Below are 22711 nucleotides of genomic sequence, written 5' to 3'. Positions count from 1 at the left end.
ACCTTCTTTCTTCAAGTACATTAAATGTAGTGGTGCTAAGTACCTCCATGTACTATAGAATTACAAATCTCCACATCAAACTTGATGACTGAACTGAGAACAAAATTTTCTGAACAATTTTAGGATAAACTGCCTAAGATGCAAATGAGACAAATGATTTACAATATTCATTAATTTAATAGAATAATTTAGAGATTCCTGTTAAGCTTCCATTTTCATGACTTAAATGAATAATAGTAACTATTAAATATAATAATTTTCCTTAGGAATTATCAATCATTCTTACCAATTTTATCAATGTGGAGATATGATTTTAGCAATCAGTAGCATCACATTACAAAAGTATGAGAAAATTCATCACAAATACTCTGATTTAAAAGATGAAGCTGAAGATATTATTTAAGTTTGTATCATACTGGAATAAATGAACCAAAATGGAAAATTTAGAAGAATTAGGAAAACTTTGCATAGCAATTCCTTCTATTCCAACAGTTTCACATGAAAAATAGTTTTGTGGTTATATAAGCAACTGACTTCATGCAGGTTTTCATGGAAGAAATTTTACAGTCAATGTGCAAAGAAAATGATGCTTAGGCAGAGAAAAGTTAACAGTAGTGTAACTGAAGTGAAAGTTAGCTATGTCTAAATTCTTTGCAAAAATGAAGCTGATTAATATTCATATGTTTCATGTTCATTGGCAAACATCTATAAGGCAGATGAAAATGAATTATTTCACATATAAATTGCAAAACATGAAACAAACCCTAACACCCACCAGACTCGTGCCATATTATGTTTTAGCATTCTTAAATTAAGATCCTAGAATCCCTTAATTAATAGAACATTATTTATTATTTAGACCAGGAAATAAATTACAATTTGGAATAATATGTGTTATATATTGCTTGTGGTTGAATTTCAATAGACAATACATTAAGATGACATCCATTTAAATAAACTATTTTTTTTTCTGAGAAATAGCTGTTGGTGAATATGACTTCCATTTAAAACAGATGTAGCTTCATAAGCATTTTTTCATGAAACTGGTTTCAATTGCAAATTTAATTGGTGTTCAAGTAAAAATGAAATTAAAAACTTAGCATCATTTCAAGATTTTCTATGACTACAATTTACCATATTTTTTCCAGATATTTTAATCTCATTCTTATTAAACTTTTGCACTTGCAAAGCTTTTCAACCTGCTGATCCCAGGAGATTCTGACATAGCTCACTGGATGCTAAGCACGTGGACAGTCTTTTAGAATGAGTTAATAGGCTAGGTTTTGGAAAGCATCAATTATGTTTTACATTTGAATGAAAATTAAACTCTTTCATTTGTTTGCTCAGCTGTTCATGGAATATTGCATAAATTGGGCTTAAAATGCATGTGTTATTGATGTAACTGCCTTGCAATCCTTTGCAGTCAAAAGACTATAAATAAAGTCCATTGTCCTATGTGCTCTGCAATTCCATGTGACACTTCACTGCCTCAAAAATAAGACTCTCTTGGTCTGAATTGGAAAGAATATCCCACACTTAAAAATAAGTAAAATTCATCGTATGTTTGGCTTTTGATTCTTCTGAACTTTTTTTTTAAAATAAGGTACAGATAAGACAATTTCAAGAATTTTACACCTATAACTAGTTCACAATAGCTAACATTTACTATTAAGCTTAATATAAAAAAATTTTTTAAAAAGTTTTTGTAATCAGAATATTCATTATGAGAGGAAATTGAGGCTAACTTTAACTAGCTTTTTCAGAATGAGTAGTTAATATGATCTAAATTCATATTTATCATGGCAGATCATATTTAGAATTTGTTGGTGTCTTACTACATTAATTCCATTTCAAATACTTAATTGTGAATCAGTAATTTCTTGACTCCTATACAAATGCCAATTTTATTTCACCTCTTATTACTTGTTAAAATTTTTACTCTAAAATGGAAATTTTTATTACCAAGGATTATTTTTCTTTCTAGAGTCTGAATGGGACTTGATTCCACCCAGAATAAAGGTATCTTGAATGTAATAAAAACCATTGGAATGTTCTATGATTAGTTGGGGTGTTTTCTTAAAACCAGTCTCAGGATGGCAGTAGGCACGGTACTGGTTTTATTCCAAGAATTTGTATGAGGTTTGGTTATTCAGTCCAGTAAGCACACATAATGAACATGGTTTCATGGAACTGTAATATGGTAAAATTAACTGGTTGGTTAACATTAAATGTGCGTGTGTGTGTGTGTGTGTGTGTGTGTGTGTGTGTAAATCCAAGTGTATCAGGCATAAACATGACCCTCACTCTGTACCTTGTCTATTTATCTTGTCATGCTATCAGAATGCTCACATCAACCTTCTTTTACTATATTTCATTTTAAATGGAATGACACAAGACTCAAATGAAACATAGAAACTGAAATTTCTCCGCTTGTTTCACTTTACATGGCTATCCCTTTAATGTGTTGTGTTTTTTTTTCCTGCACTGCAAAATTAAACAAAGTTTGACATTGAAATATTCCAATTGCTAGACCACAATATATGTATGAACTTTGCCTGATAGAATAGAATGTTGAAAGTAAATATTTCTCTAAACTCTGCCCAAATATGTTTTGTCTACTTGAGTGCCAAAGTAATAATAATGACAACATGCATAGCAGAGAATGTGGAAGAAAACTAGGACATTTTCTATGGAAGGAGATATGCTCCTGGTTGCAAACAGACTTTAAAAAATTGTGGACAGCTAAACAGCTCTTTCTCTTTTTTTAAATTTTTATGTTTTGTAGTTGTAGGTGGACAGAATGGCATTATTTTATTTGTTTTATTTTTATGTGGTGCTAAGGGTCAAACCCAGTGCCTCAAGAGTGCTAAGCAAGCGTTCTGCTGCTGAGCTACAGCCCCAGCCCAGCTAAACAACTGTTTCTATGGCAGTACAATATTATCTATTTATGTTCAATTATTAGAGACAAAGAATTTTCTTAAGATATCTGCTAAACAAATAATCTATCAGTTATCACAAATATAAGATGATTGTAGGGTTGGGGATATGGCTCAAGCGGTAGCATGCTCGCCTGGCATGCGCGGGCCACTGGGTTCGATCCTCAGCACCACATAAAAATAAAATGAAGATGTTGTGTCAGCCGGAAACTGAAAAATAAATATTAAAAAATTCTCTCTCTCTTCTCTCTTCTCTCTCTCTCTCTCTTTAAAAAAAAAAGATGATTTTAGATTTCTCTGGAAACAAGAAAATACTAATAAATTATAATCAATTATTTAATAATTGTATTTGCAAGATCATTGGCTTCGAACATCTCATCTCTGTTTGGTCATTTGAACAGTTCACTTGAAATTAGAATCTTTTTAAGTTGAAAATTTTATTAATATTCAAAATAATATAGGTAATATAAACTTAAAATCCCAGAGATATGAGAAACAAAATTTAGCCAAAATACAGTATCATTGCAAAATTATGCATGCTTTGATTCATATAATCCCAGAAAATAATAAGTAATAGGAATAAAGAATAGTATTTTTAAATGTCATGACATCACTTGAGACAATTCTCCAAAATACAATGTAGATTAAAAAGTCAATCACTGAAATGAAGAGTTATAAAACTTAAAAGCCTGTAAACTGCATGAGCTCAGGGACCATGTTAATAGTGTTCATCTTTGTACCCCCCAGTTTAGCATTGTGCTAGGATCAGGATGGATACCAATAAATATTTATTTGCTGTTGAATTGATAAATTAACTCTATTTTAAGGGCATACAACAACTAAAGGGGAATTGGAAAAGGAACTATGACTGTCTAATACAAGTAAAGGATTCCAGAAATAATTTAAAAATGCTTAATATATTTTAGTGTCTCCTATACCTTTATTTGCAACTGTGGTAGCAATATAAACCTTCAAATACATAAAATTGGTTAAGGTTTCTTTTGATCAGAGAATAATAATATGGGACCAGATTAACAGGATAATTTGTTTCTGTTTTTAGTTTAACTTCCTTGTACTCTGGAACCTCACTTTAAGGATGGTCTAAGGTCCTTAAAATCTTAAATTTCTCATATATCATTTTCGTATCAATACAGCTTCATTCTTTCATTTACAAACATTGATTAGAAATATATTTCAGGCTCTGGAGAAATAACAATGAATACAAAAGGCAGTTTATAAATCCACTTCTTAATGTGCATAATTTATTTGCTAAATCTCAATGGACTCTGCAGTGGAAACACAATCCATTTGGGTAATTATGTTTTTTAAAATTTATAGGCTAAAGTATCAATGTTTTTGTTCACTGAGGAAACTTACCTGACATGATAAATGAGAAGTCAACACTTTATACCTAACTTAAAAAGTTAGATTAAAGTACTTGATTTTAAAAATCAAAATTTTGATGATTTTTTTTTTATTTTGAAGGTTAGATGGATTAGTAGAAAAGGTTATTGGAAATGTCACTTACTTTCAGTTTAGCTCAATGAAAACAATAAAATAATATTAACAATAGCATTTTGTCCACAGTGCTGTAACTGTCCTTGGTACTTTAAATATGCTGTCTCTCATTCTAATCTCCTGATGAAGTGCATGTTGATCTCATTCGTTTATTGATGGGAAAGCTCAGTGGAATTGTTTTAGTGTTCCCAATAGAATCGTCATGTAGATATGACGGAGAGGCCTAAACTTTTCCCACTAGAACATTGTTAGTCTAGTACTGAAAAATGTTTATGTCACAATTTACAAAGCATATGTTTCAATGCTAATCATAATTTAACTGATTTAACATATAAAACACTTGCCATGTTTTACTTCATTCTCTTTTGAAAATCTTACTGAATGATAAGAAAAAGCCTGTTGATGGGAGTACACTAGTAAAAAAAAAAAAAAAATAACAGGCTAAGAGAGTGTTGGGAATACTTTGCTTTCCATCAAATATTGAGTCAAATGGAAATTTTAAACCAGCACCTTTATTTTATAGATAAATCATATGTGCCACCTGGAAATTAAAGAGATCAGTTGAATTGTTCAATATTTTGTCATTTTTCTGTTCACCAATTTCCTCCAGTTCATGTTTATTTTGCAATTATAAATATCTTAATATGTGTGTCTTCTATTCTTTTATCAAAAAACTGAAATATCATCTTGTATAGGAATCTGTTTTTCATATGTCATAAATAATTCTATCAAAGTGTACTAGATTTAAACTATTCCTATCAGCTAGCTTTCTAGAAAGAACTGCACATATAACATACATACAGTACTACCTTGGTTTTCCTCTTTCCCTCACCCCATGTCCTGTGCTTCAACCCTAATTTTCCCAACCCTATACAAAATTACCTGGACTTCTATGACTCAGGACAAAGATACAAATATCTATACATTCCCTAAGTATGTAAACTAGAAATCTATAATAAATTTGTTGCTAGTGATATAAAAATATCAAACTTCCTTTAGTTAACAAATTTCTTTATAAAATTCTGATAAAACAATTCATGAATAAGCTAAAAGTGATTAAAATGACTTCATGACTCTGTCATCTTGAATGTATTTCTCCTTGCGTTCACGCAAGTTGCATATCATCACTGTTATAGCACAAAGTGTGAAAGAAGAGACTTTAAGAAGGGGAGGAGTTTATTCATTGAGGTAACTTATATAAATAATATAAAATGTAAATCATATATTTTATCATTGAGAAAACAAAATATGAGCCAAGAATATATTCCTTTACCTCTTTAGATTTAACTAGCCCTGAAAGTTTCAAGGTTTATTTTGACTAGTGTCTGGCTTTCTAATTGACAAGCTAATTAGAAGAGTATGCTAGACTAGTTGTCCTTACCAAGTTCAGTGTGCAGCTATCCTGAGGGAAAGAAGTACAACTGAACTTGTTGACACTTGAAATTAAGCAGCACTCACCCGAAAAACTGTCATTTCTTCCAGCAGAACTTCTTCTAAATCATGCCAAGTCTCCTTAGGAATTGAGACTACTTTAAGAACGGTCCCAACATCTTAGAAAGAAAAGAAGGGAGTAGATCATAATTTAAATAGACTTGAGCAGAGTTCAGTACTAATGGAGACAATCAGAACTTCTCGGAAAAAAAAAATTGACCATAGTCTCCCTTTTACTTTTTGGGAAACATTAGCAAATTACACATTCAAATGTATATCATGAAATTATAGACTATAAACCATAAAGATAGCTTTGGAATATAAAAAATTGAGTTTTTTAGAAGTATATTAATCTTTGAAGAAGGTTTTTTCCCAGAACTGCATGATTTTAAAAAATGTATTAAATCACTACAGAAATTGATTCAGTTGGATTAATTCAGTTTGTTTTTTTTTTAAAATCACATTGTCAGGAGTCTCAAAAAATAAAAACAATTTTTTACCAGTTTGACATGACAGGTTTTTCCACATTTATTATGAAATGTGGGTACTACTATGAAGACTGAAGGAAGATATAAGATGTAAGGAATGCTGTCAAGCAACAGAGGTAGTGATATCCTCAGAGTCCTGCCTGTCCCTCCTGTTACCTGAGAACTGTCAGTACTCAGAGGCCCTTGAAGAGAGACCAGTGATCATGAAGTTATGAATGGCAGCAACAAATTCTCAAAATAAACCCTTATCCATGTATGATTATGTCAAAATGAATCCTAATATTGTGCATAACTGTAATGCACTAATAAAAAAACATTTAAAAATAAATAAGATTTTCTTATTACAGTAGTTTTCCAACAATGCACACATTAGTTAATGCATTTTAGAACTTAAAGAAAATTAAAATTCAGAAGTATAAATAATTAAAGCAATTATATTGTATACATTTTGTAGATATTTCATACCTTATTTATTTTATTTCATTATCAAAAGAGAAAAGTTGTTTAAATGACAAGTGCCAGCACTTTTACTTGAAATTGGTTTAAGGATGATATTGATTTTCCAACATATGGTTATGTTCCTATTCCTTGATAAAATCTACAACAGTGTCATCCTAAACTTAAAAAAATCAACTCTTGAACATTTCAATTGTGACTAAACTTGATTAATTCTTTTTAGCTTTACTTGGTCCATTTTAATCAAGTTTAAGTGACTATATATGAAGAAAACATGACCAATAAAAATATGTTATACCAGAAAAACAATTAAATGTATTTATGCTGTTAATAACCATTTTCAGAGGACCAACAGGATGCATTACGTATGATTAAGAAAGGCTGCTAGCTTATCCCTTACAAAGTTAAAAAAATACTCTTTAAAGAGGATCCTTCTATGTTTATAGGACCTTGGACGACTCACAACACTGAAGATTAAAGGGAAATCAGGTTAATCTACTCACTGCCTCTGATCAGGTCCCCAGTACCCAAATACAACTTTATCTGTGATCCAGATCATGTTTTACGGAGCAGTATTTCAAACAATTTTACACAAATTGAATCAGATTACTCAACAAGGATCAATACACGATGATGTGCAACTTAGTTAAAAGATACAATTACTGTAATCAATTTACTTTGCTGACAGATGACCCTAGACTATACTGACCTATAACCATCCACATCAGCAGACATTCAACATTCTCATTAAATTGGTGCCTTAAAAACAGTTTGTGTCCAAGAGGAATTAAAAGCCTACAACTGGGTTTTCTTTGGTCAAATGCCCAGAAGCTTCCTTGTTTTGAAAGTGAGTGAGGGACTTCCCAAAAGTTTAAGCCAGAGGTGAAGAAGAAGGCAAGTGTGACATTATTGAGTCAATTTAATTATTTTGCAGAGATATTCAATTATAATTTGACATTAAATGATAAACTAATATTTGCTGAAAAAAATCCCATTATCTTCTGCTTTCTAAAGATTTTTACAACCTGAAATTGGTACGGATAATTCATTGACTCTTTTGGAAGCCTGGATCTAATTGGAATTCTTTTTATTAGATAGAGAAACTATTTTACCCATAAAAGTAGACTTTAACATATTGCTCAGGACCTGACATTGATACACCTTATAGCACAGCATTTCATAATTTCCATATAAAACTTTAAGTCTTTAAAGCAATTATTGCACAGTTGCCATTCTGCAGGAGTAGTTAATGTGATTTTTTCCTCCTATTTCTCACCAAGGGAAAATAAATGTTATTATACAAGGTTTCAGTGGAGCACTCACTCTGTTTTCCATTGATTTATGTCAGTTAACAACATTAATGGAGACTAAAAATTTATTACCTTGGAATCTGACCCTAAGTAGCAAGTTTCAGATTTGTAACTGGTACTTTCAAAATAGTATTACTAATAAAAAGCGTAGTGGAAAATAAAATAATGTCATAACAATAATGGAATTATTTCTGAAAATATATCTGCAAACTTTTTGTCTCTGATAATGAAATTAGTAAAAAGCTGTTGTTAAGTTTCTGTAGTAAGATATTTGATGATGTTCTGGATCAATTTTGGGGTTTTCTTATGAAGTCTTCTTTCTTTTTTTTCTTCTCATTATATAGCAGAAATAATGAATAAAGTTTGATACTAGCATTTTTACTGGAAGCTTTTCACTGTATAGGTAATTTTAAAGCTCAGTTAATTTTGTATTATTATATTCTGGAACCATTACTGAATGTCCTGGGAATTTCAGGCACGGTTTGGAAAATATATCTTTGTTCCATAAAGCTACTAACCAGGAATGAGTTATGAGTCAATTATGAACATTGATTATTTACCTAATCATTAGCTTTACATTTATCAACTTTTCTTTGAGAAGGAAATCTCTTTTAAATTAATATGTCTCAACTTATTTTAAAAGATAATGTCTTTGTAATGGTAGAATACTTGAGGATTTATTCATTTACTAGAGGTGAACTATACCTTAAAAGTGTCAATAAATCTGCCTTCAGTTCTTTATATATTTAACCAGTTAAATACATTGTTTTAGAAGAACATGTATAGCTGAAGTAAAAAAATTTTACCTGTTCCAATAAACATGACATCATACTGGCCATCTTCTGCATCCACTCGATCTACTACAATTTGTGTAAACTGGTAATTTACATCTGTCTTGATCATTATTGGACGGTTATTAATAGGAAACACTGGATTGTACATGGCTGGATGACTTCTTGCAAAGGTTATAACATCATCAGGAAGGTCCTTTGTAGAGTCAAACCCACCAAATGTTTTACTGGGACACTATGAGGATAAAGAGAAAAATATTTTTTGATTAAAATCTGACAAATAAAATTATAAATTATAATTATAACACATATTGCCTTAACGGTCTGGGACTCTAAACTTATGAAAATTGTTCAAAGTCAGTTACTTATTTTTTACACTAATAAACTAAATGAGTAATAATTAGTTGTTACCAATTATCAACTACTTAAATTGATATATGCAATATGCTAATTTAAAAGCAGTATATATTTTCTGAATATAGTTCCTAAATGGGAGTTTTGCTATTACTCTTTACCAAATACTTCAAATCCATGTGATGAATTCAGTGTACAGGAGGTATATGAAAACTCTATTAGTTGTGCCATCACATGCTTTATTTATATGATGGATATTTGATATAGTGAATAAAATCTGCAACAACTAATGAAAATAATGATATGATTTGAGAAAGTTAATGATTATCTTGGATACATTTAATTTTTTTACTATATTATCATCCTAAAGGATAATTTCTTTTCAAACTAAAAGGCAATATAAATAATTCTTTATTGCTTTATTTATAACATAACCCTAAAAAACTATCATCTATGACTTTAATAAGTACAATTTTCTAAAAATAAGAGAAGTATTATTCAAAGTGCTCAGCAACTGGCATGGCAGAAAACTGACCACTCAGAATGACATCATGACCAGAAGTCATAAAGGAAGCATCATTGTGCACTGGCATAGTGCCACCTCCGGCTAGAAAAACTGTACATAAGGCAATAAATCAAATGAGAAAAATGAAGATTTTACTATGTCTCTTTTCATTGCATTTACTTAAATAGCACAAGTGTTCCTAGAGTACAGTATCTACAGTCTCATACTTCTTGTCTTAGTTTCAATAATTTCTGCCCTTTAATATAAAAGCTTGGGAGATGAAATATAATTAAGAGACAATCCTGAGCTTCCAAGAAGCCTAGTATGAGAAATCAATTGTTTTTGCTATTACCTTGAAGAAACCATTAATAATTCATGAGAAATAAAATAAATCTGTCTTAATATGAGAAGATATGTATATGCATATTTATGTATGTATATGCATGTATACAGACATAAATAGTATAATGATGGATTTAAGAATTTACTGTTTTTTAGCAAATTATAAAATTAATTAATGTTATAGAAATATCAAATATCTATATTAAAAACCTGGAAGAAACAGTAAAAAATAAGACATTGAAAATTATTTGTGTGCTTTACTACCATGTAAAATTTTGCAAAAAGTGTAGAAATGTGTGATTTAAGGTTAATGCAAGGGGTTTATTTATTTTAGTATCTCTTATGATTTGCCTTATTCTTTTGTCTTACTCTCTTAATTATCATACACAACTTAGTTTATAAATTTGTTTAAAATGAAAGAAAATGCTGTGGTACTGACATATTAAAGTCATTTAATATTTTGTCCCAGTAGTGTTGATAGAATGATATGTACTCAGCCAGCACCTTTTGGGATACACTTATCAGGTGAACTTCATTCACAGAGCTAGATGTCACCTCTAGCTCCTAGATCCAGGCAATGCTTCCTGCCTCCTGTCTCTAACACTTAGAGTCTACTGCTTGCTGATTTATAACAACTACCTATGAATAGTAGGTGAGAACTAAGCTGCCTAGATTGAATACTGGTTCCATTACTTAACATCTCTTGCTTCATAGTTTTCATCTGTGATATGGGAAAAAATCACTGGCTATTGAGGTCCATATCTATATACAGATACAGGAGTTATGCTATGTATGTATAAAACCTCCCTTAGACTAAGGTTCATAATACAATAATTTCCACCTTTTTTTTCTAATTCCTATTTTTGTTAATCCCAAATATACTGTACACATATTCAGATAGAAAACTAAGTTCATCTTTGTAGCTCAAAATAGTACCATAGTAAATAACTCAGGAGTGTCATCATCTCAGTGGCTTGAGAGGCTGAGGCAGAAGGATGGTGAGTTCAAAACCAGCCTCCGAAACTAGTAGTGAGTCTCCAAATAAATTATAAAAAAAGAAAAAAAAAGACATGAGAATGTGGCTCAGAGGTTAAGCACCCCTAGGTTCAATCCCCAGTACCAAAAAAAAAAAAAAAAAAGTTAAAAAAGTGTCATCAAATTAATTGCAGTCAACATGGGAAGAGTTGATTTGTGTTTAAAAGACACTCTTAGCCATAGAAATATAAACTATCACTAACAAATCAAAACAAATTATCAGTAAGATACAGAGTAAATAGTTTGTTTTTTGTAAACCCCATTAGATTTTCTATAATCAATAGATATTCTGTTTTAGCTATTTATTCTGAAATTCTACTTTAGAATGCTTCAAGATTCATCAGCTAGAATTTTTGTAAAATGTAATTTTTTTATTTTCTCACAAATAATTTATCAACACAGAGAACATAAGAATATTACAAGTTTGCTACATTTAATAAAATAATTTTAAAAACATAATTTACTTGAATTCAATAGAATATTAAAGCATGGCAGTAAAACTAAAGCCTAAACTTCAAATGCATGTTTTTTTCATTATATAAAAGTATTTCCTCAAAGATTTATCAGCATGCTGGTGCAGTGGTGCATGCCTATAATCCCAGCAGCTTGGGAGGCTGAGGCAGGAGGATCACAAGTTCAAAGCCAACCTCAGAAATTTAGTGAGGCTCTAAACAACTTAGTGAGACCCTGTCTCTAAACAAAAGATAAAAAGAGGCTGTCAATGTGGCTTGGTGGTTGAGTGCCCCTGAGTTCACTCCGTGGTACCAAAAATAAAAAAAAAAAAATCACTAATATTAGAAAAAGTTACACTCATGAATGGTTCTATCCAGCTATTCTTTACCACTGACATCATACTTAAGTCACCTTCACTGTTTTTCATCTTATTGATATGTTTCTTTACTTGTCCAGTCTCCACTTTCAATTGAATATTGAAAGCTGGTTTTATTTTGGGTTCTATCCAATTTTCCTTTTAGACCTGGTGTGCCCACAATTATGAAGTGAAAGGGAAAGGTAGACAGTTGGATGTTTAGCCCTGCTCTTTTTTGATGTATTTTCTTTTAAATATATTCTTTATCTACTTTGCCCAGTCTCATGAAATGATAATATTGGTTATAATACTTTTTATCCAATATAATATACAAGCCGAGACTTTCCTACAATCTGACATTTAAGGTCAAATATATCCTATTAGTTTCAACCCTCCATGAAGGTCATTTCCACTGTATCCGAGAGAGAGAGAGAGAGAGAGAGAGAGAGAGAGAGAGAGAGAGAGAGAGAGAGAGAACACAATATGTTTCTATTTTTCAAAAGTTCAAATTAAAAGGGCTGGGGATGTAGCTCAGTGATACTGAATCTTTGTTCTATATTATCTGTACTTGGTGTTTGTTTGTAGCTGCATTTGTTTTTTACCTTTGGCAGAAATAAACTCATTTCATACGTTAAAAAATTTAAGCCACTTACAGTTCCTGGCCGCGGGTAGGGAACTCTTCCTTGATAGGGCACCCACTGGTAGTTGGGACCATCCCTGTGAGCATATGGACCAAGGAACACCCTTCTCACATCGCTCATGCTGTACATACATACTGCTGATCCCTTGAAGATGTTACTGAAAACAACAACAACAACAACAACAACAAAAGAATAAAAACTGATGTTCATCCTTATAAAAAGGCATGTGAATTTGAGAATGAGTTACTAAATTTCAGATATTATCTAAACTTGAATATAAATTTTTAGCAATAATATGTTAAGAATATTTTAATCACACAAATGTATTTTAACAATGTGCAAGAGAACAAATTATGATTTCTCAAAAATAGCACAATGAAAACATTTTTTAGTATTCACAGAATATATGCATTCATATCAAACAGACTATTAACTTAGAAAAAAGTATAGAGAAAATCTGTTCTAAATGAATATTTAACTTTAATGTCATTTGGAAATAAAAATTTACAACATATTTAAGCCTCGAGCACCATTATTGGAACCAGAAAACTTTTAAACAAGCAAGAATTTTTAAGAATTTACTCAGCCTTAAAGAGGAATAAAATTATGGCATTTGCAGGTAAATGGATGGAGTTAGAGAATATCATACTAAGTGAAATAAGCCAAACTCAAAGAACCAAAGACCAAATGTTTTCTTTAAGTGGATGATGATCCATATGGGGTAAGAATGGAGATTGAAGGGACTTTGGATTGTGCAGAGGAGAGTGAGAGAAGGGGAGTGATGGGAAGGACTTGGAATGAGACGGATGTTATTACCCTATATTCATGTATGATTACACTACTGCTGTTATTCTACACCATGTTCAGCCAGAGGAAGGAGAAGTTGTGCTTCATTTGTGTACAGTGTATCAAAATGCATTCTACTGTCATGTATAACTAATTAGAACAAATTGAAAAAGAAATAAAAAGAATTTATAAGTTGGAACTAGTGCATAAATGAATAGTCAATGGTAAATTATTTGTCTTATATATATGTAAATATATATAATATATATTTTTTAAAATATGTATTGATGTATTATATATATGTGTGTATTTGTGTGTGTATATATATGTATGTATGTGTATATATATATATATATATATATATATATATATATATATATAATGAAAAAATGCACATGCTATGCATTTTTTTTCCTTTTTCTTTTTCTTTGAGACTGAGTATCACTAAGTTTCCCAGGTTGACTTTGAACTTGTGATCCTCCTATTTTAATCTCCTCAGTAGCGGGGATAACAGGCATGAACCACCAAACCTGGTTTACATTATAGTGTTTTTTATACCCCAAACCAAAAGCTATTAGATCTAATAACATAGTTTGATATTTTTGAAAACATTTAAATAATCTATTTCCAACAGAGAAAGTAGTTTTAAGTAGTAGTTATTTTCCCCAAGTTAAAGCCAAGCATTAAACAATTATTTTCATCATTTTACTGAATAAAATCATGTAATTGAAGTAAAATGGAGATTGGTCACTGAGCTGCCACAATTTTCCATTTTATTTTGCTTATATAAATATGACTTGCAGAATGTATTTACACAAACATATTATACAGTCGTACACTTTTACAATAAAAAAATACTTATCTTTTAGTTGGTCTCACCCCACAGAAAATGACATATAAATCAGACTAATGCAAACCTGTGTTCCTACCAATTTATTTTTGGAAACTGCAAGCTTCATGAGGGAAGGGATTGGCTGGTTCCTTTCTTGCAATATCAATTACTTACCACACGGCACTTTATTCAGGGTAAACGCCAATAAGTATATATATAATTTAATGTTTTTGTGATAGAATAAATAGCAAATTAACACATGTGATGCATCACAGTTGGTAATGTAGTTTATTGTGTACATCCCTTTTCCACTGCTACATGTTTTGCTTATTTATTCATGTAATCAGTCAGCATTGAAAGATTTGATGGATATGATTTTCAGCTATCAAGACATGCTCACAAACAAATATCTACCTCATTGAAATAGAGAGGTGAAATTCTATCACTCGTTAAGCTACTGGCAAAGTGAGGTCCCTAGACCAACAACACAGGCATCACCTGGGAACTTGTCAGAAACGTAAATTCTTAGGATCCTCCATCTCATTCCTCCTGACTCAGGAACTCTGGGAATGGGGCTGGCATTCTCAATTTTAATTATTTGTCATTTATTTTTTTCTATTTAAATTCATTTATTTAATTGGTCACAAAAAATATCAACCCAAATTTTAACAAATTCTTTAGTTGATTCTAACACATTATGTCTGAGAACTACTGTACTAAGCAGTGAGGAAGCCGAAAAAGGGGATTAATTTTTGGTTGACATGAGCCTCCTACAATCTTCACTTCTTTTGTATTGTTTTTACATCAAAGGGAAGAAATATGTTGGTACAGAAGCTTATGTATAAATTTAGTAAAGTAGGTTTCTTCATTTGGACATATTAATGTTTAAAATTAAGTAAATGCATCCAAGAAGTGTGTGACAGCTTTAATATTTGCAGAATAAACTAGTGTTGGATATTGCAGTTAATCTTTCTTTCATGCTATCACAATGACTAACAGAGCTTTTTCCGACTATAGATTTGAATTATTTTTTCTTTTAAATATTTTACCAATATGCCAATATTTATTCATATTTGTATTCATATAAATATATATGAATTCTTGCAACAACACCCAGTGATGTGAAATTTATACTGAATATAATGATGGAGAGATAATTGTTGCTCAATTGACAGCAAGAGCCTCAGGAAAGAAAGATGAAAAATTGGGAGAAGAGAAATTGTGGAAAGGGAAAGAAAGCAGAAGGAGGGAGAAGGACAGAAGGAACTGAAAGGTGGAGTGGAAGTGCAAGGAGAAGGGGGAAATGAAGGAAATGAAGACTGAATTTTATATTGTATATAAAATAGAACATAGGTTTAAAACCAGTACTAATTTAGTGTTCAGGTTTTGTTGTTTGATCTCATTAGAACTTATTATAGGATTATTTTTAAAAAATGTATTACAGGGTAGCCAATAACAAATTAAGTAGACTCTGAGAGAGAGAGAGAGAGAGAGAGAGAGAGAGAGAGAGAGAGAGAGAGAATACTAAAACTTTTTTTAAAGTATTTTTTTTTAGTTGTAGTTGACACAATATCTTTATTTTATTTATTAATTTTTATGTGCTGAGGATCGAACTCAAGGCTTTGCATGTGCTAGGCGAGTATTCTACCGCTGAGCCACAACCCCAGCCCCAAGACTACTAAAACTTTAAAGTATAAATAACTGAAGTTTTATTAATGCTTTTTAAAAGTACACAAGAGCAATTTAGTAGTTTCATTTGTTCAGTTTTTCCTAAACCTATAAATTCTTGCTTTAATTCCAGAGATATACAGAAAAATATAGTGAAGACTATATAGGTGGAGAAGAGGGTAACCAAAGGACCATGGATACATTGACATTTCTAGATGCGTTTTCCTCTCAGATTTTCATGCCAACCATCTGATCAGAGAAATGACTCTCATCTCAGTGGAATTGCTGGTACCAAAGAATATCTGAACTTTTCTTTTACCTAATTTATTTAGCAATTGATTAAAGAGACTAAGACAGAGATTTTAAGTATATACTAATTTATAAATATATAAGTACTAAATTAAGCTATATGTATACATATAATTCATAAGTTATAAATTAAGTTTCTTTACCCTAAGTTTATATTGCTCCAATTGAGTTTCTTTCATAAACTCAGATATCATTTTGATAATAGTCTAGACTTCATTCAAATGTTTAAACTCAAAGACGAACCTTGGATACAACACAAACTTTTCAAACTGTTTTACCATTCTATTTACTATGATGATATTCTTTACTAAAACTCGATTTTAAAAACAATTACTTCGGTCATAACTTATTTAAGCTACTCAAGAATGTAGCTCAAAAGATTAAAGCAACATGGTTCCTTGAAAAATTATATTTTCAATAAAGACACTCAAAAAAATTAAAGGACAAGAGGTTTCTTGGATAAAATGGAAATAAAAGTTATTTACCTGGATGTTGTAAACACTCCATATACAATTGGGTTTTTAGGATCTTTAGAGTTCATTAGGAATACATCCTCTGTTTGAAAACAAAATTGGGGAAAGTTGCATTTTTTACAGTTATGGAAAAGACTGAACAAATGTCCTCTGCGTGAACACCAACCACTTACGCAGTTCATCAAAATGGGTGTCTATGCCATTTGGGCCTGGCACTGAGCAAATCAGCCGAGCTTTAAGGAATGTTGTCCATTTATTCACAAGACTTCTGTGTCCTCCAAAGTCATTCTAAAAGGAGAAATAGCCAGTTTTATTTCCTGTGCATGCAAACATTAATTTGAAATATTTATTTTTTTGTATATTAAGACCGATACAAAACTTCGTCATCTTTCTTAAAAAAACAGAAGAAAAAAAAAACAGTTCTTTATGCAACCAAGGGAGTTCTTAATTCCTCATTTTTCAAAATTTCCATAAGCATTGTAAATGACCAGACACAAGTAAATATCATTTTTATTTTTTATTATATCATTGGTCAAATCATTGACTCAAATTTTATTCAAGGAACTTCTCACAATAAATGTCCAATGGTGATGGTAGAAAATAAAAATCTACTATATTCTTTAAAATTGTTAAGAAAGTGGATTATAAGCATCTCACTACAAAGAATTCTTAATATATGAGGAAATACACATGTTAATTTGCTTGATTTATCTATCTACAATATGTATATATTTTACAGCATCATGTCTTACGTGAAAAATACATTCTTTTTTTTTTTTTTTTTTTGTACTGGAGATTGAACTCAGGGCCACTTGTTCACTGAGCCACATTCCCAGCTTTATTTTGTATTTTATATAGAGTCAGGGTCTCAATGAGTTGCGTAGTGCTCGCTTTTGCTGAGACTGGCTTTGAACTAACAGTCCTCCTGTCCCAGTGTCCTGAGTCACTAGGATACATTCAATTTTTTTGAGATTACAAAACAATTAATCTTTAAAGTCACTTCACTTTTCCCATCCTGTTACCACTCGGCCATGGATGAACATTTATTTACTGTTGTGTTTGTTTTGTTTTACTGATGTCTCTTGCTCCTAATTACTGTGTGTATGTTTTTTTGTTTGTTTGTTTGTTTGTTTTTAATACTGGTTTACAGCCAATACTTGGTATACAATAGGCACACAGTGAATATTTACTGAATGAATGATAAATCCATGCCTCATAATCTATACTGAAAATATATTCCCCAATAAAAGAAGCTAGCATCAACTACTTTCAAAGCTTTAGGTATTGAAAGAATTTATACTTTACAAATAACACACTGAGAAAATATTTGCATAAACTTTAATAAAGGAAACTCATTCCTGAGAAAATATTTTGAAAGTGTACTCTCACTGTAAATAAAACTGAGTTTTAACCTAAATGTAGCAATAAATTCTATTACAATGTTATATATTAACTATAGTCTTTTAAAAGAATATTTATGTGCATACATTGAAGGAACACATAGGTTTCTTCCAAAATAGTGCATTGATTTAACTTTTGTTTAATGATTTTCTTAACTATATTTTTTTAACCCTTGTAATAATACTTTAAAAATGATCTATATTTTGTGGAGAAATGAGTCTCATATATATTATCTTGTTTATACATTCCCAGAGAGTTAAAAACTTTTAATTTTCTAGTAATTGAACATTCCAGAGACAAAGAATTAGATTATTTGGGGATAAAAAAGAGACCACAAAAAATATTTCAAATGTTTTGTTATTTTTCCTTAAAAAAGGAAGAATTCAATTTGAAAATTCCTTGGAACTGTTTTTGTGATTTTCTTTTTGAAAGATGCTTTAATATGTGCTAACTTTTTTCCACATTTTTTTTTACCCTATACACTGTAGAGGAAAAGAATAGTACTGTTATCATGTCTTCTAATTGCTGGTACTAATTAACTCATGAGCATTTAATGAGCAATTTTATTCTATATAGCAATTTTATTCTATATCTATATTCTAATTTTTTAATGTAATATGAAAATACCAAATTTCTCCTAGATACAATTTATATCTCTATATCTATGAAAATATTTTACATCTTCAGAACTTCAAATCAAGATCATTTAGTCTAATTGTGAAATAACGCCAGTTACCTCACAATCTTTATTTGCATATTTGTGATTGTGAAGAGTTACTCAAAAGCAACTAGAATGCATTTGTAATCACTTTCTACCATTTAAATATTTCTAGTACTGAGACACATTTTAGTGACATTTTTCCATTGAATTTGTAATGAAACTGATGAGAAATAAAAAGAAATAAAACATGAGTAGAACATCACAATTCTTCAGTTTTTCTTTACCTCACCTTGCATATCTGACCTATTCTAGCATGGGTAGCTTTTCCAGAATGTTCTCCATCTATTGCATTTTCACGGAAGAAAAAATATACTTTGTCATCTTCAGGGTTGTCACTCTCTGGGATGAGGTGAGCACTGATGAATCTTGGATCTGAGAGACAAATTACAGCAGATGTATTAATTCACAGTTTAATAAGAATATGATTAAGTCCATTTCACTGTCTCTTAACCCTTTTTTATATAGTTCAAGAAATTAATATTTCCTTAGCTCAATTTTCAGTACATGAGAACTGTTCTTTATGCATTCCAAAGTATATTACAAATCACATCATATTTCCAGAAAATTTAAATTCATTTTGTTCAGGTTAGAAGTAGATATACAAATCATCCATGTGACCATATGCAATGCAAATGAATTACTGTATATACAAATAATTTGCAGATTTTAAGTGGTATTACCATTTCTAGTCTCCCTTTCAGGCAGACAATAACTATTAATTGGTGTGTTCCTGATTCCAGCAAAGCATGGGTGGGAAGAGAAAGGTGAGTTCTATACAATAAATGACAATGTCATTATAATAGATACTCAGGCCCAAAACCTTGGCTTCACTCTTGCGTCTTCTCTTGCTCTCCTGTATTCTATCACTATTATTCTCATTCATAACAATTTTTGACCATCCTTTTCTGAATCATTATTGTCAATCTTGTTTAAAATAGATTTCTAACTAGTCTCTCTTTCTACCTTACCAACCTCCATGTCTTTCTCCATATGACAGCCAATGATACTCTGACAGGTCACTTCCTTCCCCCAGCCTCCATTATCTTTCCAATTCACTCATAATAAAATGTAAACTCCTCCCAACGACAAGATTATACTCTTGTCCATGTTACCTGTCACACCTTTTCTCCTACTTACTCCTCCTTCCTATGTACTCCTATAGAGCAATATCCCCTTCCTGGTCCTCAAACTTATTAAGAAAGGACTCCTTTGGTCTTGCCCCAGAGTCAGCTTCCCTGTGTAACCCTTTGCCCCCATACACCAGGGCTGGATTCTTATTTTTACTCAGGTCTTTCTTAAAATGTTACATTAAATGACTTTATTGACTACTCCATCAAAAGCAATGAAATCCTTGCTCCTGGTCATTCTCTATTTTTTTTCTTGCATGATGTTTTCCCCCTAACACTGTGCAACATCTGATGCAATCTCTCTTTCTCTCCATTCATCTGTCAAATCCTCATTTGTTAGTTGCATATCGCCCTTACCATCTCAATGGAATAAAAATTCTGAGTGCAAGACTTGGCATATTTTGACAAGGTGTTTAAATGCAGAGTTTAAACACAGTGAGAAGTCAATAAATATCTGTGCAAGGAGGAAAGAGAAGAGGAAAAGAGAAAGAAGGAGAAGAAGAAAGGGAAAAGGAAAAGAAAGAAGAGGAAGAAGAAAAAAATAGCAACAACTACAACATAAAAACATATGTCTGCTTATACTAGTGAGAACATACATCCGTAATGTTCAGAACCCCACTTCAAAAAATACTTTGTAAATAACTGGGTTGATATGGTTGTGGCTCAGACAGACTATATAAAAATATGAAATGGCTTCAAGACTTTACCATGTAATGTGCTAAAAAGCTGAAAGCACTTAGGACATTGCAGACATTTAAATTCATACAATAATCTACCTTTACTCCATGGTGTATTACATTATTTAGGTAACAATGAAATATATACACACACGGGTCAGCACCATTCTTAAGAGACCAGGAAAGAGATCAGAATCCCTAAACTAGCTTTACCCATGTACAGTCAAGATATTCAATCCTGATCTTCACCTGCGAATAATCATCGCTATCATGTGTTCTATGCTTATAACCTCCTTTTAATGTTTTCTCTGGGACAATGCACTGAATATATTTCACAGGGCTAAATTTCACTCCTTTTCAGGAAAATTATTCAGACTCTGTAAGTAATATAAAACATATGAAAGATTACCTATTCATATTGAAAGTTCAGTGTGCCAGTGAACAAGAATAACCAAATAATGATTTTAAAGTAGAGTCAGTACCAGAAGTTTTAAAGATGCATAAAACAAAGCTTGATTCTTAATAATTACTCTGAAGCATCGATTTTTAAAAATTTAGACTTGTTCATATATATACATACATTTATGTATACATATTTGTCTCATATGAAATGGCAAGAAGAATAATTAAAAGACATAGTAGGGATCCTAGACAAAAAACAAAGAATTAGTACTGCATTGATGAAGTTAATTTCCTAGAAATGCATATGTGCATGTGTACACATCTAATACATTTGTGCACACAAGTGCGTGTACATGTGTAATGCATACGTGTGTGTACACATTTCCACCATAAACCTATTTATACAAGAACTCAGCTCAGTCACATCACATTTGTGAACTTGGGAAAGCCTCTTCCCTCTCAGATGGCTGACTTCAAAATGGGTTCTACTAACCCTGTCTGTCATAAATAGTTCATATAAAATCAAATATTTTAAAATTAAGTTATTTAAAACAACTGTGTAAAATGTTAACAGATGTATTATTTTCATTGTGATGATACTGAAAGAAGCCTCCATCTTATGTTAAACTTGGGAATCTCATTACAATGCAGCTGTAGACTGAGAAATCATACATTCTTCAACTTTACTACTGGAGCAATGGAGAACAAAGGTGTTCAAAGGTGACCTCCCAAATTGGGGTAGTTGTTCATGCAAGTACTTAAATAAAAGAGAATTCCAAGTAATTAAATCCAACTACCTTTGATTAGATGGCAAATGTGCACAAGACACTGTACAGAAAATAAATGAAAAATATACATATTCCTGATTCTCAGGAATGTACAATCTAACAAAAGTAATGTTAGAAACAAAAAACGGACAACAAAGAAAGCAACATACTACATGTATTGATGTTATATTTTTATAACTTGATATTTGGGCATTGGAGAAGGTAACCAAGCATCTTTTTTGTCTCAAATATTTGTATGGTAATTATTATCTTACAAGAGTCAGCTGTAGTGAGAAATAATCCAAGCAAGTTATCAGGCACATTCATTGTTGAAGAGCCTTCAATCCTAACCTTCCTTAATATCTGATCCTATAGGCAAGGAGGTTTTATCAAGAGTCTCACACCTAGGATTGGCTAGAGCCAAAAATAAAATTATATATGAAAAATGAGAACCAAATTTTTAATATGGAATAATGCCGCAGTCCTACTGCAGCAAAATAACCGGGGAGTGACAAACAACTTGTGTACATTGATACAGCAGGAGTGGGAGCCGTTTATTGTAGGACAGGAGCAGTATTTATACATTCCACACAGCTCATCTTAATTAACATAAACTAGATACAGCAGTCAACCAATAAGGAATCTCCACACTTAATGGCTCGCTGGCGTTACTTCACAAACCACTCGCTCTGGCATTTTGCCAGGCGCCATCTTGACTTGTTTACAGACCCTAACATTTCTCTGGCAAAATGCCAGGTGCCATCCTGACTTGTTTACAGACTCTAACAGAATAATAGATTATTAGAAAGAAAACACTGTCAATTTAGGAATTTGTGTTATATCGTAGATTTGGAAAAACATGCATTCCCATTTCAAAATAAAGACTCTATTTTAGTATATCTCCTAAGAACTTTAAAGGAGCCTTTCATTTTC

At 31.3% G+C, this 22711-nt stretch overlaps 1 protein-coding gene across 2 annotated transcripts in view; it reads right to left on the bottom strand.

Moving 5' to 3' along the window:
• The window catches only part of SEMA3A (semaphorin 3A), a 455178-nt gene that overhangs the window by 27419 nt on the left and 405048 nt on the right, over positions 1-22711 (bottom strand). For both annotated transcript variants that reach the window (XM_081286513.1, XM_081286512.1), the window contains 6 exons: positions 19035-19177; positions 16857-16971; positions 16696-16765; positions 12628-12772; positions 8946-9165; positions 5913-6004 (listed from right to left, as the gene is read on the bottom strand). In XM_081286513.1, the coding sequence (XP_081142639.1) occupies positions 5913-6004; positions 8946-9165; positions 12628-12772; positions 16696-16765; positions 16857-16971; positions 19035-19177 (785 nt within the window). The remainder of the gene's footprint in view (positions 1-5912; positions 6005-8945; positions 9166-12627; positions 12773-16695; positions 16766-16856; positions 16972-19034; positions 19178-22711) is intronic.

The sequence above is a fragment of the Spermophilus citellus genome (assembly GCF_964194105.1).
Source record: "Spermophilus citellus genome assembly, chromosome: 3".
Classification (NCBI taxonomy): Eukaryota; Metazoa; Chordata; class Mammalia; order Rodentia; family Sciuridae; genus Spermophilus; species Spermophilus citellus.
Note: the sequence above shows the minus strand (reverse complement) of the source record. Positions and strands in the feature narration are given on the sequence as shown.